Consider the following 15,667-nt stretch of genomic DNA (forward strand, 5'->3'; position numbering starts at 1 on the left):
TGCCCTGTGTTGCCAGAAGACAGCTTGCCGAACTCCTCTCTGATGCAGCATTTGGATGAAAACTGTCTCTCTCCTCAGGTTCCTGTCTGGCTGAGTCGGGGCTTTCACAGCTCCTGTACAGGTGGGAGGAGCAGGAAGAGATCATCACAGAGTGTATCCTCCATCATTTCCTCCTGTCCAGCACACAGCACAGCTCTCCCTTGGGATGACTGAAGATCTCAGGGAACAGATACATACCTCCCAACATTTTGAGATGGGAATGAGGGACACCTACTAGCAAATGTATGTAGGCATATGACACACCCCTGCCACGCACCCTTAAAGGCGAATTTACCAAAAAAACGGTTAGGTAAATCCACAAAGGAACTTTTTTTCTACCACTACTATTCCTTTATATTAGCTTTTAAAATTTACAAATGCAGCAATTTATAATTTGGATAAAAGGTTTAGCACTGGAAAACACTTTTTGAAAGATAAAAATTGCATTTTATATACAACTATATAGATCACACCAAAATCAGGTACAAATGAGGGGGAAAGAGGGACAGAGGGACATTGCTCCAAATCAGGGACAGTCCCTCCAAATCATGGGCAGTTGAGAGCTATGCAGATAGCAGCCCTTTACTTTGACTTTATCCCCATCTCTTACTTGTTCCAGGCCCCTCCAGCTCTCTCTCTTTCTTTTCTCCTAACCCCCCCCCTTTTTTTTTTCTTCTCACTAGGATAAAGTAGTGTGACTGGGGCAAATATTTTGTAAGGGGACACGGTTATTCAGGTAAATTGGGTTGATAGCTCTATGTAGCTGTCTCAGTAATCACTCTAAATCAACAATTATTAAATAATGATTTCACTTTAGGGTTTTTTTTTCTTTTAAGGCTAAACCAAAAGGGTGTGTTTTTTGCAAGCAGTGAGCTTATTGGTGGTAAACACAAGGTGGCAACTTTTAGTTTTTGATAGGAAAAATTTTTTTTTTTCCCTTCTTACTGGGAAAGTAGTGTAACTGGGGTACATTTTTTGCAAGGGGACATTGTCATTTAAGGTGAAGCGGGTAGATAGCTACATGGATGGTAAATACAGGGTGGCAAATTTGTAGTTTTAGGGGGGTATTTTTGATAGGTGGAACCAGAGAGATGTCCCATATTGGGAGCCCCTGTTTCCTTACTTTTACACTGCAAATATCATTGAATCTTCCTTTCTGTTCAAATGTAGGAATGTTATATGTGATTGTGGATGTTGTGTCATGTTTTGTAATGTTTTCTTTTTTTCAATGAAAAAATGTATAAAAAGATTTTAAATAAAAAAAAATTGTCATTAGCATGTTGATGACGGGGAGAAAGGAGGAACTAGGGAAAGCAAAATATAAGCAGATTCAACATTTAAAAGTTATCAACAACTGGCTTTTCACTTCTAATCCTGAGAGTTGCTGTCCTATGATGTTTAGTTAGCGTGACAAAATACTGGGAGAATAAAAAAAGAATTCTGAAAGGATGACAGGTATACCAAAACAAATGCTCAGTGCTGCAATGTGAACTATACTCTTTAAAATTTAACTGAAGTGCAAACACTCCTACAGACCCTAGCAAGTGGGAGATTGTGACTCTTCTAACATTTGGATTGCAGATGGTAAACGTACACCCAACTTGCTGGAAATGAAGACTTATTTATTGCTAGTTATATTTGGCCTTTTATTAGTGGACAACCAGGCGATTTCTTTAAGGTAATGTTTTTTATTCTTTTCTCATACAGCACCAAATTATAACGGAATGATAATAATATAATAATAATAGAATGTTAATCCACAATACTAATAATCTCTTAAGTGGATTTTGTACGGACTCGTATAGAAGTGTACTTTGCACACTCCTCTTTACTATATAATACATAGGCAATACTGTAGTATAGTAGGAAGTCAAAAACATTTATATGCTGTTAGCATGTAAAACCAAAAGGGACAGGGACCAAAAATGCAATTTTCTACATTCATGTCAATGCCTAATTAAAGTGCAACTTTTTTTTATTTTATTTTATGTTATAGAATAGGAAAGACATAGTAATAAATGGGAGGTAAAGCCACCCATCTCAGACAAACCAAAACAGCTACACAAAACCGGATAACCGGACTGCAAAATAGATATAATATAATTATAGAAAAGAATTAGGTCAGGTTTTTATTGCTGTCTATGTTCCCACTGGGGAGTTTTACTTTAACTTTTTGTCCTGCTGGCCATTGTCCCCAAAACAGAAAGTGAGGATAGAGTTGTTAAAAGAAGAGGTGAGGGTAAATCATCTAGTGGGGACGGTGACAGCTGTCTAAGATTTTCTCATTTCCTGCTGGGTCTCTAGGACAGGAAATGTATGAAAATCTACCCTGCAGGAAACAGACAGCAGAAAAAAAAACATCCCTACTATGTCAAAAAGAAAAAAAACTTTGTGCTACATATATTTTGAGAGCAAAAATCAAGACTGCACAATTTACTGTTAGCTGTTGTAGAGGTATATAAATAACATGCATTCTTTTCAGCTGCAATTTATTTACTTATTTATTTTTGCAGTAAGGCCAAAAGTAAATACACAAAAACATAGTCTAAATTCCAAAGTGTAATGATTATGCTAATGCAAACACAGCGGAACACCCTACTAATGAAAATACATTCAATACATTAGGGTGCTGTGTAAAATCTACATAAAAACAGAATGCAATGATTTGTATATTTTATAAACCCATATTTTACTTACAAATAGAAAAAACAAAACATATGAGACATTTACATTGAGAAAATGTACAATTTTAAGAAAAAAATATGGTCATTTTGAAATTGATGGCAGCACATCTCAAAAAAAGTTGGGACAGGGCCATGTTTACTACAGTGTAGCAACCCCTTTTCTTTTTAACAACACTCTTTAAATGTCTGGGAACTGAGGAGACCAGTTACCTGATATAGAATTCTAACTGCTCAACAGTCCTTGGTCTTCTTGTTCATATTTTTTGTTTCAAGATGTTCCAGATATTTTAATTGGTGAATGGTTTGGCCTCAGGCAGGACAGTTAGGCACACAGACTCTTCTACTACGAAGCCTTGCTGTGAGTGCAGTATGCAGTTTAGCATTGTCCTGCTGAAATATGCAAGGCCTGAAAAAAACATTGTCTGGATAGGGGCATATGTGCAGCATTGATGATGCCTTTCTAGGTATGCAAGCTGCTCATTCCATTTGCATTAATGCACCACAGAGTTGGAGGCTTTTGAATAAATTGCTGATAACAAGCCAGAAGGTCCTTTTCCGCTTTAGTCTGGAGGACGCACCACCCATGGTTGCGAAAAAGAATGTCAAATTTAAATTTGTCTGACCACAGAACAGTTTTCCACTTTGCAACATACCATTTTAAATGAGCTTTGGCCCAGAGAAGACGGCAGTGTTTTTGAGTCATGTTCAGATATGGCTTTTTCTTTGCATGATAGAGCTTTGACTTGCATTTTTGGATGGCACAGTCAACTGCGTTCACAGACAGTGATTTTTAGAGTAATCCCTGACCCCATGCAGTGTTTTCCATCATAGACTAATGCCTGTTTTTAATTCAGTGCTGTCTGAAGGCCCAAAGATCACTGGCATCCAAAATTGCACTTTGGTCTTGTCTCTTGCGCATAGAGATTTCTCCGGATTCTCTGAATCTTTTGCTGATATTATATATTTAAAGTCTTTGCAATTTTATGTTGAGGAACATTATTCTGAAATTGTATTTCAGTTTTTAGACACAACCTTTCACAGACTGGTGAGTCTCTGCCCATCTTTACTTCTGAGACACTTATGCCCCGTACACAGAGGTCGGACTTTGTTTGGACATTCCGACAACAAAATCCTAGGATTTTTTCCGACGGATGCTGGCTCAAACTTGTCTTGCATACACACGGTCACACAAAGTTGTCGGAAAATCCGATCGTTCTGAACGCGGTGACATAAAACACGTACGTCGGGACTATAAACGGGGCAGTGGCCAATAGCTTTCATCTATTTATTTATTCTGAGCATGCGTGGCACTTTGTCCGTCGGATTTGTGTACACACGATCGGAATTTCCAACAACGGATTTTGTTGTCGGAAAATTTTATCTTCTGCTCTCCAACTTTGTGTGTCGGAAAATCCGATGGAAAATGTCCGATGGAAAATGTCCGATGGAGCCCACACATGGTTGGAATTTCCGACAACACGCTCCGATCGGACATTTTCCATAGGAAAATCCGACCTTGTGTACGGGGCATTACTGTCTAAGATGCTCTTTTAATACCCAGTCATGTAACTAACCTGTTGCAATTAACCCAGTTAGTTGCAAAATGTTCTTTCTGCTCTTCCTTGTTAATATAATTTACTTTGCCAGCTTTTTGTTGCCCTGTCCCAACTTTTTTGAGGTGTGTTGCTGCCATTAATTTCAAAATGACCATTTTCTTTCTTAAAATTTTCTCAGTTTAAACATTTGATATGTTTACTATTTTCGATGGTGAATAAAATATGGGTTTATGAGATTTGCAAATCATTGCTATTTGTTTTTGTGTAGATTTTACAGTGCCCCAACTTTTTTGGAACTGGAGTTGTACTAAAATGACTTTTTTTTTTTTTTTTTTTTTAAATACATTAATGCATAGTGAATAAAGAAAACTTCAGATGAGCAAATTTGCAGGCTGCCATTGCATAACTCTCCTTTTGAAAATATTAGATGACTGGCTGTCATGCGGATCCAAAGGCTTCAATGATTTCCAATAGTGTTGGGCGAACGGTTTGGCCTGAGCATGAGATATTGGCTGTTTGGCCCTATCGTTCAGCACCTGAATTTGCAGGGTGTTCATCGAGTGTTTGCCCTGCCGAACGCCCTGCAGTGCATTGCACGCTGCACAGTGCATTTTGCGCAGTATGAGCTGGTTGTTAAGGAGCAGGCAAACACAAAAAAAACCCACAAAAAATCTCTCCTGCGCTCAGGTGTCCATGAACTGGATATGTGGTGCAGCCACCTAGAGAAGTAATGCCTAGTGTCCTGCAGCCCTCGTTTGAACAATGGGTATTCAAGCTAGATTTGCCCGCTTAGGCTCTGAAGAAAGGGGCAACAGGTCCTGGGGTGTCGATCTACAGAACAGCGCTTTTGCGCCCTTTTGAAAGCTATCTTTATTAGCTCGTTTGTGAGTATAATTTTTGCTGTTTTTATGCTGCATTAAAGTTTATCAGTGGTAATGCACTATGTTGGTGCGCCCTCTTTCTTTTCTGATTTTTTGTTAAGGAGCAGGGCCACTGACAGCTGAATAAAAAATAAATAAATTGCCGGTTAAAAAAAAGCTGAAAAAAACGATGTGTGTCGCCCCCCCCCAGGTCAATACCACCCCCCTCCTGAACCACACCAGGTCACATGCCCTCAACATGGGGGGCTGGGTATGGGGGTCTACGGGCAGGGGACTTATTGGAATCTGGAAGTCCCCTTTAACAAGGGGGCCCCCAGATCCTGCCCCCCGTGTGAATGAGTATGGGGGTACCCCCTACCCATTTATCAAAAAAGTGTCAAAAAGTAATAAAAACAGACAGTTTTTGACAGTAGGCGGTCGGCCGTCATAGATGGTGGGAGCTGTTTGTTTCTTTATTTCTTGGGTGCGATGGGCAGCCTGATTAAAGTTTTGCATCAGGGACACTGTGTCAAAAACTGTCTGTGTGTTTTTATTAATCTTTGCCAATTTTTTGGTGAATGGGTAGGGCTACTGTGTACCCCATACTCATTCACATAGGGATCTTGTTAAAGGGGCTTCCAGATTCTGATAAACCCCCTGCCTGCAGACCCCCACAACCACAGCCCACGGTTGTGGGGATGAGGCCCTTATCCCTATCAACATAAGGACAAGGTGCTTTGTGGTGGGGAGCAGAGCCCCTCTGCCCAAAGCACCGACCCCCCCATGCTGAGGGCATGTGGCCTGGTATGGTGGAGGAGGGAGGACGTTCGCTCTTCCTACCCCTTTCATGACCTGCCAGGCTTCATGCCCAGATAAGGGTCTGGTATGGATTTTGGGGGGCACCCCACCCCGTTTTTTCTCCTAATTTTGGCATGAGGTTCCCCTTAAAGTCCATATCAGACCCAAAGGGCCCCTCTTTCTTTAGAAATGTAATTTTTGCTACAGCATGTTCTATACATGCTACAGATATGCCACTTTACAGGCAGACTAAGGGGACCCCCCCCCCCGGCACTATAAAATCACAGCTCCTAAAAAACTTTAGTTTTGTTGCATTAATACATGCCCCTCGGGGCAGTACCTGGAACCCCATGCCCCTTTTATGGCCAATTACTTCCATATAAGCTTTCAAAATGGGCACTTTTGATTTTTCCTGTTCAGCTCCCATAGACTTCACTAGGGATCACCGTTTGGGTTAGAACTTTTCCCCTATTCGTGAGTTCTACTGCAAACCGAACAGGGGGGTGTTCAGCTCATCTCTAATTTCTACTCAGCGACCCAGAGCATATATGCAGATTTGGAGTTCTGACTTTTCTGCAACTTTTTTAGCTGCATGTTTATTTTAAGCCAACAACTTACAGTGATGAGTTCAGGGACAGCCATACAACTAGCATTTTCAGAAGAGGGTCAGCAATGGCATTCTCTGTATTTCTCTTTCTGAAGGTTTTCTTTGATTTAAACTAGTCTGCCCACTTGTTTAATGGAATAAATAAGAGTGCATCAATGCAGTGACAGCAAGTAAAAAAATGTGCGTGGCTACAGTGGCACCAAGGGAGGTTGTGCGCATAGTTTTAATGGCAGCAAGTGCAGTGCTGGTGAGTATATATGTACACGCCAGTGCACTGATGGCATGTAAGTAAGTGCGTGTTGGTGCAGTGGCAGTAAGTTTATAAAGGCTTTTGGATTTTCTTTAATTTGAGTATCCTTCTTTGATTTGGACAATGCTACATAGCATTTCACACAAGTTGACAGTATTTTCTATTCAATTATAGAGCAGTTACAAAGTGGTGTTTTTAATTTTATCTTTTTAATATTTTAGAAATCCAGTGGATCCTACGACATCTTCTCCTACAGAACAGTAAATATCACATTTTTTAGATCAAATTTATCATAGAATTATGAATTATTATAGAACACTAACCTATAGAAAAGAGAGTCTAACCTAGAGAAAGCACTGGAAAGCGAACTAGTGGAACTATCCACACGAATCTATGAAATGTCATCTGTCTTTACTATGAGCTGTACTGCACTGGTTTGTACTTGCAAATTGGTGTGTATTAATTTATTTTATATATATTATATTATTTATTTATTTTTTATTTTTGGGCAGCATCAAGCTGTATGTCCTAATTGTTTTCTTAATATGGCTTGTCCCACAAATATTTTTGTCTTGGCATCCACTAATGCCGCACATACGGAATTTCCAACGGGAAATGTTCGATGTGAGCTTGTTATCGGAAAGTCCGACTGTGTGTATGCTCCATAGAACATTTGTTGTCGGAATTTCCGCCAACAAATGTTTGAGAGCAGGTTCTTAAATTTTACGACAACAAAACTTGTTGTCGGTAATTCCGATTGTGTGTACATAAGTCCAACGCACAAAAGTCCACGCATGCTCGGAATCAAGCAGAAGAGCCGCTATTGAACTGGCTATTGAACTTAATTTTTCTCGGCTCGTTGTACGTGTTGTACGTCACCGCGTTCTTGACGTGATTGTGTGACTGTGTGTATGCAAGACAAGTTTGAGCCAACATCCTTCGGAAAAAAATCCATAGTTTTGTTGTCGGAAAATCCTATCATGTGTACAGGGCATTAGGGTGATCAGTGATGAGCGCTTTAATAGAATACTAATCAAAAGTCCCAAAGAACAACTCATCCACAAAACTTAAGCTCTGTCTTATCTTCACTGCACTGTACCTGAGAACAAGTGTTTCTTTCTTTGAAGTCTATAAAATCTATATTTGCTAGAAACAACTATATATTTTCTGAAAGAAGAGTCCCTCCAGAATTTTTTTTAGGTAGTTGTAACTTTTTATGTTAAATGATATTGGCGCAACTGTTGATCAAACACATATTTTCTGTACAAAATACAGTAAAATAAATTTTAGTGCAAAGAAACAGAATATAATACCTAATTTTGTGGTAAATATAAAAAGAGGTTGTGTTCAGTAAATACTGTAGATAACAAACATGTCAAGCATTAAAATTGCATGTGTCTCTGAAATTCCTAAAAACTTTGGCACCCAAAATTGTCCATAGGCAATGTTTTTAAAGCTTTTACTGGTTATTGGTTTATTGTTAACTGTGAATTTCGTCCCTAGAGGTATTGCTCTCATATTTGATACTCATGGTAATCCCTGACATACACTATATTGTCAAAAGTATTGGGATGCATGCCTTTACACGCACATTCATTTTAATGGCATCCCAGTCTTAGTCCATAGGGTTCAATGTTGAGTTGGCCCACCCTTTGCAGCTTTACAGCTTAAACTCTTCTGGAAAGGCTGTCCACAAGGTTCAGGAGTGTGTCTATGGGAATGTTTGACCATTCTTCCAGAAGCGTATTTGTGAGGTCAGGCACTGATGTTGGACGAGAAGGCCTGGCTCGCAGTCTCCGCTCAAATTCATCCCAAAGGTCTTCTATCGGGTGGAGGTCAGGACTCTGTGCAGGCCAGTCAATTCCTCCACCCCAAACTCGCTCATCCATGTCTTTATGGACCTTGCTTTGTGAGGGGGGTTATGGTATGGGGTTGTTTTTCAGGGTTTGGGCTTGGCCCCTTAGTGCCAGTGAAGGGAACTCCTAAGGTGTCAGCATACCAAGACATTTTGGACAATTTCATGCTCCCAACTTTGTAGAAACAGTTTGGGGGTTGGCCCCTTCCTGTTCCAACATAATTGCACACCAATGCACAAAAGCAAGGTCCATAAAACATGGATGAGCTAGCAAGCCCTCTATGTGATAGCATTGACAGGTGACAGATTCTCTTTATGGAGACATCAGGGGTCTATTAGACCCCCAAGGGCTACCCTGCCCTTCACTGCAATTAATAAAGCACATATTGTGCTGTAGCAAGTGAATGGGTGCTCAGAACCCGGAAGTGATGTAATGCACAGAGCTTCCAGGTTCATTAGCCACAGGGGAGATTGGGGAACATCCTCTCAGAGGAACAGAAAGCCCCCTGAAAACTGGGAGTCTGTTGTAAATATGTATATACATTTTTGAAACCCCTTGAATACCAGGATGTTTATAAACATACCTTGGTAGACAAGGGGTTAAATCAACAAACGCTTTCTATTACCTGCCCTTGGTAGCCAATGGGGATGTGCATATTCTCTCCCTTGCATAAAAATAACATCAGCTAATACCAACTATAAGGAAAGGGTATTACGTGTGGTACTTGCTCTAACTGATAAAGCAATGACATCCATTTACTGAAGCTACTGAATATTGGAGTTAAATTCCAAAATCACTAAGACAGATTGCATTCTGATTGAGAATATGAAGTACCCATTCAGGCCAAAGGATCAGTGCTGATTGATCCAATGAATAGACTATGACATTTGCAGTGATCTTAAATAAACTAACACTGTGCATGTTTTTTTTAAGTAAAATATACTTTGTGTTAAATTACATAACTTGCAGATTTGATATTGTACTCTGTTTGCTAGGAAAGACCAAGTGATATACGTTCTACCTCGAAGTGATTGGCAGGTTGGAGTTTTAAAGAACATCACATCATCATCTGATGAGGTAATGAGAAGTATTATTTTGGCTTACTTTACTCAATTTTCTACAGTAGAATGTATTACCTACATAGTTGCAGCATTGTTAGCAGCTAGATGTCTAGGCACAAGTTCTTGAACCTGTCCTCATAAGCATTTGCTTATGAAATTATCACCACAGAAGGACACCCTCAGCTTGGTTAGGCATACATTTCTAGTTCCAGTACTATAATGGCTCATACCATCAATTTACTATTTGCGCAGCCAAACTCAGCATTAGGTTTTTATTAGGTTTTCTGCAATTACAAAGTGCAACTGTCCGAAATACTCCAATCTGGATAAATCTGGGTGTTTGAAGGACTCAAAAGAGTTCATGTGTTTCTCACTGTGCACCTTTACAACTTGAACTTTGCTATTTAAGGAAATTGTCATATCATATTAAGGAGACAGCAAAAAAGTTCCAAAGAAATAGGTTCTTTCCAGCTTAAGCAGTGCTTCGAGCGCTGCTTAAGCTGGAAAGAACCTATTTCTTTGGAACTTTTTTGCTTTCTCCTTAATGTTATATTTGATTATAGCAGTTGCAGATGTATGAAGATACAAAAGAATTGTAGTTTGCTCAATACAAAATACATTTGGCAGACATTCAAACTGGTATTCAGTAGGCAGTAGGATATATTCATCTAGATAAAGTAGAGATGTAATAGATTCTTCATCCGCAAAATTCGTCAACCATCAAATATCTATTTTGTTCTGGACATAGTCCAACATTAAGGAAAAGGATAGTAAAAAGAGAAATAAAGAGAAAAGAGAATGTAGGAAGGAGGGGGGGGAAGGGGGGGAGGCTCTGTCGCCAGCCTAGGGTGGGTCCTCCCGCCTGTGCCAGTCTTCCCAAACCTTGTCATGTATTTCCAGTCTATCCTGCAAACGGGCTGTCATTTTTTCCATGAGTTCTATATCCTTTATTCTGGTGTAAAGATCTGTTTGAGTGGGAGGGGTCTGTTTTTTCCAGCGCAGGGCGACCAGCCACCTCGCCGCCGTGATTACATGGCCTAGTAGTTTCCTAGAGTGGCGGGGTATATTCAACCCAGATACCCCAAGAAGAAATAATTTCGGAGTCCAGGGCACCCTCACCCCCAGCAAGCGAGTTAGTAGTAGTTGGACTTCCGTCCAGAACGGGACTATTTTAGGGCATGACCAATAGATATGGTATAGGGTCCCTCTATCCCTGTGGCATCGCCAACATCTGTCCGAACTGGAAGGGTAGATGGCTCGGGCTCAGGCGTCATATACCAGAAAAAAAGGATTTTATATGCGTTCTCCTTATACAAAGTACAAAGTGAACTCTTGGCTGCCTGGGACCAGATCACCTGCCATGTGTTTTCCGGTATCTCCTCGCCTAGATACTTCTCCCAGCGGAGCATGTATGTGTGCTTGCCCTGGTCTAGGAAACTGTAGGAATTCAATATTTGGTATATGTCAGAGATCAGCCCACGTCTAGCCGAGCCTTCCAATATCAGGCCCTCAAACATAGTTGGAGTTGAGAATTGTAGGTCCGGAGCAATGGATTGGGCATAGTGTCTTATTTGCAGGTATCCATAGAATGCCTGCCTTGGGATGCCAAATTTTTTTTGAAGCTCCGCAAAGGAGAGTAGCCTGCGTGTGCATGGGTGGACTAGGTGGCCAAAATGGAACAGATCTCTGGTCGCCCACGGGGAGGACATCTGATGAGTGAGGCCTGCAGGCAGTTTGGGGTTATATAGAAAAGACGTAAGGGTTGATCTCTCGGAGCATAGTTTGTGGGCTCGTGACAATCTACGCCAGAGCGTGTTAAGGTGAAGCATGGGGCCCAGGAGCTGGGAGGGGTCTACCTTCACCATCGCATTCCATAACATACTGTTCACTGTCCACTTGTTATAGGAGCGTTGGGTAAACCAGGAAGCCAGGGCTCGTAATTGGGCTGCTTGATAATATTTGGTTATGTCAGGGAAGGACAACCCGCCGTCTGTTCGTGACGCCAGCATGACCGATCGTGGTATTCTATGTCTCCTATAATTCCAAACGTAGCGGATCATATCCGCCTGCAGTTTCCGCAGCTCCGCTGTTGGGACTGGAATGGGAAGCGTTTGGAATAGGTAGACCAGTTTTGGCAGAATGACCATTTTAACCGAGGCTATCCTCCCTAAGAGGGAGATATGATGAGCCTTCCATTTTCTCAGGAGGTCTCTTATATTTTTTAGAAGAGGGGGGTAGTTGGCTCTGTAAAGGGTAGAGTAGGAGGGAGTAATCCGGACTCCCAGATATTTTAGGGATAGCTCATTCCAGTGATAAGGGAAGCATTGTCGTAGATGTTGGATCTCCTGAGCCGGTATGTTAATGGGTAAAGCTTCAGATTTGGCTGCGTTTATTTTATAGCCCGATAGGGATCTGTACAGGTCGAGCTCAGCGTGTAGGTTGGGGAGTGAAATCCTAGGTTGGGTCAGGGTAAGTATGATATCGTCAGCGAACAATGCTAGCTTGAATTCCCTACCTCTCACCGGGATCCCATGTATGCTCGTGTTTTTCCGGATGGTCGCCGCCAGGGGCTCAACACACAGCGCAAATAATAGCGGTGATAGCGGGCACCCCTGGCGAGTTCCATTAGCAATCGGAAAGGCCAACGATAACGAAAAGGGGGTCTTAACTTGGGATGAAGGATTAGTGTATAAGTGTCTAATAGCCTGCAGAAAAGGGCCTCGGAATCCCATGCAGCGCAACGTGGCGAACAGGAAAGGCCAGCCAAGGCGGTCAAAAGCCTTTTCTGCGTCCAGACCAAGAACCAGCGCATCTAGTCCCTCCCTGTTCGCCACGTCTATAAGGTCAATAATTCGTCTCGTGTTATCCCCCGCCTGACGCAGGGGGACAAAGCCCACCTGGTCCTTGTGTATTAAGGAAGGAAGTATCAGATTCAATCGCACTGAGAGAAGCTTAGTAAAGATTTTTAAATCAGTTAAGAAGTGCGATTGGCCTGTAACTAGCACATACTGAGGGGTCCCTGTCAGGCTTGGGGATTAGCGTGAGGAATGATCTCTGCATGTCCGCGGGGATGGTGGTGTTCTGAAAAAAGGCGTTAAACATCCTACACATGTAGGGTAGGAGAATCGAGAGGAATGTCTTGTGGTACTCGTAGGGAAGCCCGTCCGGTCCAGGGGATTTGTGTGTAGGCAGAGTTTTTATAGTGGCTGTTATTTCTTCCTCTGTGATTGGGGCATTAAGTGACACAAGGTCCGCACCTTGGAGTCTGGGAAGGCCGCTGTCTTCTAAATAGTGTCGCATTCGGTCATTGAGGTCAGAAGGTAATGGGTCACGGGGGATCTCAGGATTGTTATATAGGGTTGTGTAGAATTCCCCAAAGGTCTGGGCTATGTCTTGAGGGTGTGTAAGCAGAGCGCCCGTCCTATCTTTAATTTGGTGGGGGGTGGACATATGGGAGCGTTCAGACAGTTTGCGCGCTAGGAAGGAGTGGGCTTTGTTGCCTTTATCATAATAGGTTTGTTTTAGCCGCAAAAGTGCCTTCTCCACCTGGCCTAGTGCCAGATCTCGAAGGTTGTTTCTGAGACATACTACTTTTTTAAGGAGAGTTATAGATGGTGAAGCCTGTAGGCGAAGTTCTAGGGTTTTGAGTTCTCTTTCAGTCTGAAGTTTAGATGCTATCGCATTTTTCTTCATGGCCGAAGAGATCGCAATACATCGTCCCCTAAGAACTGCTTTGTGAGCCTCCCAGAGGGTTGTGAGGGAGACATCGGGAGTGTTATTGTCTAAGAAGTAGTTTTTCAAAGTCGTCTCTAGTTCCGACCTAGACGGGACATGTTGGAGAAGAAAGTTATTTAACCGCCAGTTGCTAGGTTTACGTGCCGTGATTCCCATCTCAAGTGATAGAGTTACTGGGGCATGGTCTGACCAAGAAATGGGAAGGATCTGGACTGTCTTTGTGACCCGTAGGGTGGCGTTATTAACGAAGAAGTAGTCTAAACGGGAGTGCATACGGTGGGGGGCCGAAAAAAAAGTATATTGTCTGTCTCCTGGATGGAGTGCTCGCCATGCATCAAATAAGGCGTGACGTCTAGTTAATTGTCTAAATAGTTTGGAATCACGAGCGGCTCGGGCCTGGGGGGCTGTGGGGTTAATCACATGACGGTCTAGACCCACTGAATGAGCCAGATTAAAATCGCCTCCTACAATCAGACATTCATTGGGGGACTTAAATAGGCGTGTAAAGACCTTGGATAGGAAGTGTATCTGGTGCGTGTTAGGAGCGTAGATATTGCAAATAGTTACCGCCTGCGATTGCCATTGGCCTCGTAAAATTATGTAGTGTCCCCTTGGGTCAATAAAGGACTCTAAGCATTTGAACGGGGAACCGTGCTTAAATAGGATTGCCACACCTGCGCGTTTGCGGGGGTTAAATGCTTGAAAGACCTGGGGGTATTGTCTGGATGCGAAGGCGAAGGCTTCTCCCCTATTGAAATGTGTTTCCTGTAGTAGCGCTATGTCTGCCCCTGATCTCCTAAGTTCTTTCAATGTAAGATGTCTTTTTTTATTTGAGTTCAGCCCTTGAACATTAAGTGACATGAATCTAACCATGGTTCTTGGTGTGTGTGAGGGCGTGTTTACTTAGCTTGTCCTGCTGGGACACTCCCACGGAGTTCGGAAAGCGAGGAGATCCATAGATGAGGCTCGACCAGATGACCGTCCCAGACTCGCGACAGGCCAAAGGGGGGGGAGGGGGGGGAGAGGAGAAAGAAGGAAAGATAGAGAGAAAGAGAGGTAAAAAAGAGAAAGAATGATTATTGTCATCACAAATAAGAATAAACGATTCATTGTGGGCCCGGACAGTGTAGACCGCCCGAGCTCCATTAAGTTCCAATAAGTCTCCCCGGTCAGAACCCCAAACCAGGGTTCGGCCCGGGGGGGCATAGAGAACCTCTCAGTGCAAATTCAACTGTAATTAAGCTATCTGAACAATATAATAAAGAGGAACTTTAGTAGGATAAACCACTAGGGGGACTAGTGGGCCGGAAACAACTAGGACTAACACTAACTAGTCTCCTATAAAAGAAAAATGCCCGATGTTGAAAACAAAATGACTGAAGGAAGGCCTTGGGGGGGGTGCTCATAGCAAAAATGGGTAGGGCAGAAGTAAGTATCTCGCCAGTCAGCCTTTTTTAGGCTTGGGTTTAGTAGATCCTCGGGGAGAATCCCGGTCTCTGGGGCGCTTAGTCGGGGGGATCTTGTGCCATACCACTGGGGGTGGCGTTGGCAAGTCCACAAGGTTCCAATCAGGCATCCGAGGGATAGGGATCTCCAAGGTGTCGCAAAAATTTTCCAAGTCCTCCGGGAAGCGTAATATTGCAGATTTACCCTGACGGCGGCCTGTAAGGCTGAAGGGAAAGCCCCAGCAATATGTAATGTCTTTCTCTTGGAGTAAGATGAGCAGGGGTTGGAGCAATCTTCTCTTCTGCAGAGTAATCCAGGAAAGATCTGGGAAAAGCTGGAGTTGTGTGTTTTCAAAGACCACTTTCTTTGCATTGCGTGCTTTGCGCATAATGTCCTCCTTTAAAGGGAAGGAGTGGACCCTGCAGATAACATCTCGGGGTCTAGAGGCCGGTCCCTTAGGGCGCAGGGCCCGATGTGCTCGGTCCATTTCTAGAGGTTTGTCTGGGGGGTCCCCCAGGAGGTTGTTGAACAGAAGCTGCAGGGTTTCATGGAGGTCTTCGGGACCTTCTGTCTCAGGTAAACCTCTGATTCGGATATTATTTCGGCGCCCCCTATTGTCAAGATCTTCGATATGACGTTGCATGTTCCGGAGCATTAAGTGGTGGTCCGCCCCTTGTATTTGAGTACGGTGTACTGCCAGTTTAGTCTCTTGGATTTCCTCCTCCGCCATTTGCATCCTCTCAGAGAGGTGTTTGAGGTTAGTATGGATAATCTG

General features: G+C 42.7%; 1 protein-coding gene across 3 annotated transcripts in view; it reads left to right on the top strand.

The window, feature by feature from the left end:
- The first annotated feature begins 279 nt into the window (after positions 1-279).
- Positions 280-15,667, top strand: part of CPB2 (carboxypeptidase B2) — a 78,444-nt gene continuing 63,056 nt past the window's right edge. Inside the window, exons 1-4 of one of the 3 annotated variants that reach the window (XM_073614148.1) lie at positions 280-349; positions 1,621-1,717; positions 7,016-7,054; positions 9,646-9,727. In XM_073614148.1, the coding sequence (XP_073470249.1) occupies positions 295-349; positions 1,621-1,717; positions 7,016-7,054; positions 9,646-9,727 (273 nt within the window). In that variant the 5' untranslated portion in view covers positions 280-294. Of the gene's footprint in view, positions 350-1,045; positions 1,068-1,386; positions 1,495-1,620; positions 1,718-7,015; positions 7,055-9,645; positions 9,728-15,667 lie in introns of those variants that run through there. The other 2 variants (XM_073614150.1, XM_073614149.1) reach the window with 2 other exon arrangements.

The sequence above is a fragment of the Aquarana catesbeiana genome, linkage group LG02, assembly GCF_042186555.1.
Source record: "Aquarana catesbeiana isolate 2022-GZ linkage group LG02, ASM4218655v1, whole genome shotgun sequence".
Classification (NCBI taxonomy): domain Eukaryota; kingdom Metazoa; phylum Chordata; class Amphibia; order Anura; family Ranidae; genus Aquarana; species Aquarana catesbeiana.